This window comes from Danio aesculapii, unplaced genomic scaffold (genome assembly GCF_903798145.1).
Source record: "Danio aesculapii unplaced genomic scaffold, fDanAes4.1, whole genome shotgun sequence".
NCBI lineage: Eukaryota > Metazoa > Chordata > Actinopteri > Cypriniformes > Danionidae > Danio > Danio aesculapii.
The window spans coordinates 10,001-19,483 of NW_026613846.1; the positions used below are offsets into that span (position 1 = coordinate 10,001).

At 40.7% G+C, this 9,483-nt stretch overlaps 1 protein-coding gene across 2 annotated transcripts; it reads left to right on the forward strand.

Annotated features, from left to right (window-relative positions):
- The first annotated feature begins 4,840 nt into the window (after nt 1-4,840).
- cdc37 (cell division cycle 37 homolog (S. cerevisiae)) lies at nt 4,841-7,643 on the forward strand. 2 transcript variants are annotated; one of them, XM_056452741.1, is made up of 4 exons: nt 4,852-4,955; nt 4,991-5,170; nt 7,155-7,436; nt 7,523-7,643. In XM_056452741.1, the coding sequence occupies exons 2-4, from the start codon at nt 5,063-5,065 to the stop codon at nt 7,634-7,636; spliced, it is 504 nt and encodes a 167-aa protein (XP_056308716.1). In that variant the 5' UTR covers nt 4,852-4,955; nt 4,991-5,062; the 3' UTR covers nt 7,637-7,643. The 2 variants fall into 2 exon arrangements, with proteins under 2 accessions (XP_056308715.1, XP_056308716.1); XM_056452740.1 differs by having other exon boundaries at nt 4,841-5,170.
- The last annotated feature ends 1,840 nt before the right edge of the window (nt 7,644-9,483 follow it).

A 9,483-nucleotide genomic window follows, 5' to 3' on the forward strand; every position in this document is an offset into this window, starting at 1 on the left:
GAGCTTTTATCACGGTATACAGTATTATCACGATATTGTAATTTTACTAGAGAAACAGGTAAAAAAACACAAAAAAACTTCAGTTTCGTCAACTTAGTAACTTTAATAACTTTTTAATTAACTAAAAGCACTTCAAACATTTAAATACAAATAAATATAAATAAAACAATACACAATATAAAAGTAAACTTGAGCAATTATATCCAAGTGAATGTGCAAAGGGAAACAGTCTTCGATCAGCAATCGTGGAATGAACTGCCAACTATTCCAGCATGTTTTATGCAGCAGATGCCTTTCCAGCCACAACCCAATATTGGAACTCACCCATACACACTCATTCACACACACTCATACACTACAGTCAATTTAGCTTATTCAATAATAAACATAACAAAAACTGCCTGCTAATGCATGGGTTAATCTTCAAAGGGAACAGTGTCACATTTTAACCTCTTTCACCTCATCCTGCTTGCTGTTTCACTATCTAAACAATGAAAACATAATATAAGTCAAATTTGTTTCATTTTGATATTTGATTTACCCTGTCTCTTTTGCAGAATATCAGTTTTAATAACCAATAATGGCCATTATAACAGTATAACGTACATTAAATTTAAACGATAAAGGTCAGCAATCAGTCAATGTGCAGAATCAGTGTATGTGGTTACATAAATTAATATATTAGCTTATTTTTGCACTCAGCCAAAACAGTTAACTGAGAACAAGTGATTCAAAAGACATAAGAATTGTTAGATAGAGACAACAAGATGAATTCAATATCACGTTTAACAACTATAGTGAGATGAGATCACCCAGCAGATGAACTGTCTGACATGCACTATACTCTGACCTGGGGTTTATGCTCACCCGCTGAACTAGTGGCTGCAGCTCTGGGCAGAGAGTGTGTGGTCACGTGATTTGCGTTTTTAGCCGTGTACTAGAATGAACAGAGAACTTTTCAGAATCGCTAAATGAAACGCCGGTGTATTTCCCGCGATTTCTCTGCGCCTTCCTTGCGTTTCTTCTCTCTGACTCTCGACTATTTTGACAAATACACACAGACGACGCACGCTCACACGGAGTCCAAAATAGGAGTTTGTGATTGGGCCAGCCCAATGTCAATACCGAAAAGAGCCAATGGGCTGCAGAGTGTCACATGGACCGGCCCGGTCTGTCTGTCCGGGAAAAAAAGCATCTACTTTCAGAGAGTCACAGATCACAGCAACGTCAATCAATAAGGTAGAAAAAAACGATAGGCTGCTAAGCCTTTTATGGGCCGATCAAATCATAAGTCGATGATCAGCCCGGCCCAAAAAGTACGTCGGCCCACCGGGAAAGTGCCCGGTCTGCCAGATGGCAAGTCCGCGCCTGCGCGCGAGGATTATATCGGTGGCGGCACGCACACAGGGCTTCTACATGCGGGGATTGTTTACATCAGAGTGCGCATCAGTTCTGCGCAGCATATACGCAGTGTTTCTTCAAGCGGTTGATGGAAAATAAGCTAAGGCGCGTTCTAAGAATATAAATTCGGATCTATTATTTTTCACGGTATTTTGAAGTGCCCGCGATAACAATATCGTGCATATTCATTACCGTGATTTATCGCATTACCGAATACCGGCACAAGCCTAAAATGTATATATACACACACACACACACACACACACACACATATATATATATATATACACACACACACACATATATATATATAAACACACACACACATATATATATACACATACACACACATATATATACACATACACATATATATATATATATACACACACACATATATATATATATATACACACACACACACATATATATATATAAACACACACACACATATATATATACACATACACACACATATATACACACACACACATATATATAAACACACACACACATATATATATACACACACACATATATATATATATATATATACACACACACACATATATATAGTTTGTCAAAATTTTTCTGTGATTTTTCTTTTTTTAAAATATTTCCCAAATTATATTGAACAGATGGAGGAATTTCTCACAGTATTTCCTCTAATATTTGTTCTTCTGGAGAAAGTCTTATTTGTTTTATTTCAGCTAGAATAAAAGCAGTTTTTAATTGTTTTAAAGCCATTTTAAGGTCAATATTATTAGCCCCCTTCAGCAATAATTTTTGATTACAGAACAAACCATCCTTAATGACCTGCCTAATTGCTCTAACCTAATTACCCCTAGTGAAGCCTTTAAATGTGACTTTAAGCTGAATACTAGTGTCTTGAAGAATATCTAGTCTAATATTATTTACTGTCATCATGACAAAGAGAAAATAAATCAGTTATTAGAGATGAGTTATTAACACTGTTATGATTAGAGATGTGTTGGAAAATCTTTCTGTTAAACAGAAATTGGGGAAAAATATACAGTGGGGCTAATAATTAATTATATATATATATATATATAAACACAATTTTATGATTTAACGTTAAAAATAACGTTTAAATGTTATATTTTTAATGATTACTAGCCTGAATGAGTAATATTCATTCTTTTTCTTTTTTCGGCTTAGTCCCTTTATTAACCCGGGGTCACCACAGCGGAATGAACCGCCAACTAATCCAGCACGTTTTTACGCTGCAGATGCCCTTCCGGCTGCAACCCATCTGTGGCAAACTGAATGACTAATATGTACTGGGATAGTCTGTTATTCCATTGAACAGCTACTTGGTTATCCCATAGCGGGCCCGTACCCAGCCTGGTATAAGGGGTCTTTTTCTCAAAATGTGGACCTTTTTGCAGTTATTCACCTCATTTACAATATATGAGACGTAAATACTGTATTATAGGGACCTTTTAAGCACTATTTTAGCTGGATTAGCCTGTTAGGTCGTCATCATAGTGACACATTTAATGTACCAAAATATTTCCTAAAGATTTAGAATAAAGAAAAATGAAAAAATACTTATTAAAATAAAATACATATTTATTAGATCATAAATCATTAGAATAAAACAGGAATCTGCTGAAGAATTAAATTAAAAACTGTAGCCTAATGTAGCCTGTAGCATACCAACTGGCCAGAACATTCAGACTTGGGCTATTTGAACAATAAAAAATTAAAACATAATAATAATAAAAGAGCTTCACAGTTTCTCTAGCCTCTCTTGTAAAAAAGCACATTTGATTTGACTGAAAATTCACGGATAACAAAAATAGCCAAATTAGATTTCAAATGAATTTTAATATAGGATTCTGCTTGGTCTTAAAGCCTTTTTCAGTGGATGTATGATGTATAGCAGTCAATGAGTATGATGGCATAGCAGTCAAAATAAGAAAAATTAGCTCATGTACGGGACAAATTCTGGACCTCTGTCATTGAGGGGAGGGTCTTTCAAACCACCCGAACCCCCCTGGCTATGGGCCTGAATAGTTACCATGAATAAGGTTCAAAATGGGATAATTTTGACACTTACCAGTACTTTTTTTCAGGTTGGAGCTGGAATTCATGTGTATGCTGCGATGTCAGTTCAATGTACAGCGTGCATCGCGTTATCAGACAATTGTTGTTGACATCTTGGAGTGAAAACAGGCTGAACTTAACTCTTAACATATTTAATCAGAAGAGTACTGATTTTACTCTAATCATTTACTTGAGTAAGAGTAAAAGTACACATATTTAAACGTACTCAAAAATACACGTTACCCAATCATTTTACTCAAGTAAATGTAACGAAGTAAATGTAGCTCGTTACTATCCACCTCTGTGCGCGCGCGCGCGCGCGTGTGAGAGAGAGAGAGAGAGAGTTCAGCTCAGTGTCATGCAGATTCTGAAGAGCAGATCAGACTATCAGAAATGAAGGACACAGCTGAGCGCTGGACAGGCCTGAGTGCCGTCTGTAGCGCAGTGGTTTCAGGAGTTACAGCGCTCAGTCACTCCATCATAACTGATCAGCATCTGCTCTCACTGAGCGTCTGCATTCAGCACGGCACTCTCTCTCTCTCACACACACACACACACACACCTGCTGATTCTCATATAATATCTGATGTTAATGTTCTTTCCTCGTGTTCAGCTCCACTGTCCTTCAGTGAGCGTTACAGATGAGCTTCTGTATCTGCGCTTCTGCCGTCTCCATACTGCTACATCATATCTGCATTTATTAAAAAAGAGTGTGTGTGTGTGTGTGTGTGTGTGTGTGTGTGAGGGATGCTGTGGTGATGGGCCGACTCACTCCTTTGTGTTTGTCCTGATGTGAGTAATGTGGCTGTATAGTGTACAGATGTGTGCAGATGTGTAAGTTCGCACTGCAGCTCAGAGATCAGCGTGTGGGTCTGATGAGGACACCGATACACTGATGAGCTCCAGCAGTTATCTCATGAGTTACAGCTGATTCTTCCTGGTTGAAGATCAGCTTAAGATATAAACGGGCCGCTATAGCTCTACACATTAAACCTGTAGAGTGTTTAAAGCGTCGTGTTTATTCTACATTGTGTCGTGTGTGTGTGTGTTATCTATAGCTAAATGTGAATATGGGGTTGTCATATTTGTCTTCTTATATTTTCACATTCCGTGCTGCTGTTCTGTCACTGTTAAATATAAACATATAAAGATGAGCCGCTTCCTCTGTCTGTTACTGAACAACATTATTTTTTTAATTTTTTTATTATGCAAAAATGAGAATATACAATCACAGTACATTCAAAAGAGAATGGAAAGCCAAAGGGAAATCATTATAGTAAAAAGAAGCAACAACAAGAGCAACAACTTACTGAACAACATTATAAACACGGGACTTCCTCTCGCTGACGCAAATGGCGCGTAGTGATGACGACACCGAACCGGAAGTGAAGGAGAATTCCAGAAAGAGCGGCGGCACTACACACACTGATCTCCTGCGACAACAATCACAGCAATAATACCGACACATACCGCATTACAGCGGAAACACAACCGAGCGACACACACCGCAGTACAGCGGAACACACAAGCGAGCGACACACACCGCAGTACAGCGGAACACACAAGCGAGCGACACACACCACAACCGATCATGACGACCATCGACTACAGTGTGTGGGATCATATCGAGGTGTCCGATGATGAGGACGACACACACCCGAACATCGACACGCCGAGTCTGTTCCGCTGGAGACACCAGGTATACACACACACACACACACACACAGTGGCGGATTATAACCGTAAGCAGCCGCTTAGGGCTCCAGGAAGTCTGCGGGTGTTCTGTCGGTTTGTCCTCCCTGGTCGTGTCCTGCCTCCCCAATAAGCAGCAGCTCATTCTGATGACGCAATATGCTCCCCATCAGATTTAGCGACCAGTGTAAATGTTAATTTACCCTAACCTATTGAGGTAAAGGTGGTTTTATATTCGCACATTCGTTCAGTGACAGCTCCATACATTGTTTACCATGGTACTTTGAATATTCAATTGAAATCACATGCAAGTATGACTTCAAAACAACATCAGCACTATTTCATTGACTGTGAACATTGCTGTACTTTGATGGTTGTTGGCTGCTAATATGATTTTACTATTTAGAATTTCCAATAATACTTTTCTGAGATTATATTATTAATGAGACAGACTGAATGTGCGAATATAACCAACTTTACCTCGATCCAGATCCCTAACCCAACATCAGAAGCAGTGGAATACAGTGTTGTAGCCTCATCTGACGGGTATGGTAAATGTCAGGACACCGGCCCCCAATACAGATCTAGAAGTATAAACGACACCTGTAAACTATATTTAACGCTGCTGTCGGTCATATTTTGCATGGTGAGAGTCAAACCCATGTTTAATGTAATTAATTATTATCTTATATCAGATCAAATGTAATATTATTATAATAATGTGATGTTATTTAATAATAATAATAGAGAATAATATGATTACATCTGAATAAATGTGTCCTCCACCGCTGATCATGGAGCGCTCCAGCACACAGTTATATCTGACACAGGTATTAATTTAGTGGTAAATTCATTTGATGAAAACTAATCATCAAAAATAGAGAGAAAAGACGTCTGAGTGACAGAAAAACAGATCAACACAAGAATAAATAAAGAAAAGGAGCATTTTAGGACTATTGATGGGCCCCCGAATCACTGAATCCACCCCTACACACTCACACTCACACACACACACACACACACAGTGTGTGGTTATGGTGATGATAGTGAGGGTGTTCTCCACACCGCAGGGAACGGCAGTAGCTAAAGCTGCAGAAGGAGATCTGGGCAGATGCTAACTTCAGCGTAAGAGTGTTGAAAACACAGGCCCCTCCCTGCTGTCCAAAGCCACGCCCCTCTGAATTCATGAACGTGCACCGAGTCGATGACCATAGACCAGCTTATCCAGAGTTGAAGTCGTGCTGCAGTACAGTGTTGAGTTACTCCAGTAATGAGTAGCTTTATATGGTCAGTAATGCGTCATGTTCCTCTCCCTGAGCCGGCGGACGCCTGATCTCCCTCTGAACTTGTGTCCTGTTCTTCCTTCCTTTTATTAGAGGAGCTCTGCGATTAACAGCACACTGGATAACCTGCAGCTACAGGGCCAGAGCTGAAGCCCTCTACTGTAGACTATGAACAGCCCACACTGTATATATGGGTCAGAGAGGCATTCCAGTTGGGTTAAATTAGGGAGAGGAACAGGACACAAACCTGTGACATAACCCGGACACATTAAACACACACACACACACACACACACACACACACACACGAGGAGAATGTTACCTGAGCGCTTCCTGAGCCAGAGCTCACAGCGGTGTGTTTGCTAATGCAGGGCTGTTGGTCTTGAGTACACTCACTGTCTGTTCCCACTGTAGTCCCCTTCTCCTGTCCTGCATGTGTTGAGACTGGATCTGGCCGTTCTGCAGTCAGAAGAGTCTACAGTACTGTATAATACTGCAATGATAAACCCAAAGCCTCTGGATAAACCCATATATCGAGCACAGCTTCAGTTGTGTAGCAAGCCAACGCTGTCATAATGTGTGATGTCTGTCTGTCTCTGAGCGCACCTGTCTGTCTCTGAGCGCACCTGTCTGTCTCTGAGCGCACCTGTCTGTCTCTGAGCGCACCTGTCTGTCTCTGAGCGCACCTGTCTGTCTCCTTCTCTGCAGGCGCGGGTGGAGCGGATGGAGGCGTTCACACAGAAGGGTGTGGAGCTGGAGAAGAGCCTGATGGAGAGCCGGAGGAGGCTGGTGGAGGCGCAGCGGCGGGTGCAGGAGCTCAGTTCCTCCTCCTCCTCCTCCTCGTCCTCTGAGCTGAGCCGTGCGCAGGCAGAGGAGAAGCAGCTGAAGAAGGAGGAGCGCAGCCTGCAGAGGAGGATGGAGGAGCACCGGGCGGAGGAGAAGAAGATGCCCTGGAACGTGGACACACTCAGCAGAGAGGGCTTCAGCAAGGTACACACACACACACACACACACACACACACACACACACACACACTCAGCAGAGAGCCCCCTGAGGACCCCAGCGTGTGTTTCAGAGTGTGGTGAACGTGAAGCCGGAGCAGAAGCAGGAGACGGAGGAGGAGAAGGAGGAGAAACACAAGACCTTCGTGGAGAAACACGAGAAACAGATCAAACACTTCGGTGAGTAAAGACGTGTGTGTGTGTGCGCGCGTGCGCGTGTTGGTTTTGCTATACTTGTGAGGACCAACTATTGAGAAACAACCAATGTTGTGAGGACATTTTTCTTTGTGAGGACATTTTAGGTGGTCCTCACAAATAAAATGCTTTAATGGCCTCCAAAGGGCCTATACTTGATGCTGTGCAAATTTCAGCAAAAGTCCTCACAGCAATAGTAAAACTGAAATTTGGTGTTTAGCCTTGTGTCCGCGAGCTCCCCCATCGGTCACACACGTGTACTGCAATCTTAAATCTCGGGAGGAGGAGCATGAGTGAGAGCGGATTTTTCCTATTGGACGACAGCTCCCTCGCTGGGGAATTTTTGTGATTGGCCATTTCAGTCCCATTACTACACTGTGGAGGGGGAAGAGGAGAGGAATGCCTGAAAACACGATTAAACTAAACTAATGAGACCGGTTGGCAAACTGAAATGTCATGTTTGTAATACTACCTCACGAAAATTAACCAACTGAAGTCAATTTGCCAATAAACACGTTACTACACGTTTACTACATTAAAACCTTGGTTAATTTACTGCTGGATTTAATGTAATTACATATGAAATTATACATCATTAAAATGGTTCATCAAGACTCCATAATAACACCCTTATAATGTTAAAGTGAATGTAATTCCTATCTGGAGCCTTTGAAAAGCCTTTAGTTTCATACGAGCATCAGCCGCATTAGTGAAAGCACTCCTATATGATCGCCATGACATCGCGTGACAAAACTGCACCTCTCGACACTTAATGAACAATAATGAAATGTTTAGTGTCTTACCTTGTCTGATGTTATAACTCTAGAAGCTGACTGTGCTGTTTCGTCGCCTTAGTTTCCAGTAAAGTCAAAGATAAAGTCTGTAAATTCTCTTTGCAAAGCCGTGTCCTGTTTATGAACAAAGGTTCGTTTAAAATGACTCTAGCGAATCAACGTCAATGATTCTAGCGAGTGAATCAGTGAATCAATTAAGCGTTCGTAAAGACGTCCGTTCATTCTAGAAAGCATCGGTTGTTCAAACAAATCAATTCAACTCAACTAATGATTCTGTGATGAAATTGACTCGATTTACTTCACTCGCCGTTTAGTTTCGATATTTTAATGTATAATTTCATGTTTCATCTATATAAATTTATATTAATCGTTAATTAAATAAGATCTTAATTAACATTAATCTCAACATGAATCTATGAATGTCATTGCACTCATTCTACCTGAGCCTCACTGAACGTCTGAAAATACATAATATCTACAACTTATCAAATGTTTTTCACCCTAGCCCATCAGTCACCAGCAGCCTTAGTACATCACCATATTTTACAGTTGAATTTACATATTAACAGATGATATTTACACTTGTGCAAATGCCTAATGCTGTAGAGGTGTTATAAATGTTGAAATAAAATACATTAAAGTACATATAATAAACAAACAATAATATAGGCACTATAGGAGTAGTGAAAGTAGAATACTGCTTTTAAGGAGCATTTGTTTCAGAGGGAGGCTTGGGGGAAGGAGCTGCTTCTGTGTGAGCTTCTCTGAAGCGCTGGGCATTCCTAGTGTTTACTCAAAATAGACTGTCTATACTGTTACAGGTTAACATAACCAAAAGTAGATAGATTTATAGAGCACATGCACACCATTAGTGCTGAACAGCCGTTCACTAGAGATGTGGTGTGGAGGAAAGATGTACAAAACTGCAGGGTGAGAGTGAAGTGTGCCCAGTGAGAGAAATGAAAAGAGTAAGAAGAGTAATGCAAGGTAAACTAAAGCATTCAAACACTCTTCCAGTCAGGTGTGATGTCAGCTCTGTGTCAACC

Excerpts from the sequence above, each read along its gene's own strand:
- cdc37 (XM_056452740.1), top strand. The coding sequence starts at position 5,063 with ATGACGACCATCGACTACAGTGTGTGGGATCATATCGAGGTGTCCGAT. Across the intron at positions 5,171-7,154 it reads TGTTCCGCTGGAGACACCAG|GCGCGGGTGGAGCGGATGGA; the intron begins GTATACACACAC and ends CCTTCTCTGCAG. Across the intron at positions 7,437-7,522 it reads GCAGAGAGGGCTTCAGCAAG|AGTGTGGTGAACGTGAAGCC; the intron begins GTACACACACAC and ends CGTGTGTTTCAG.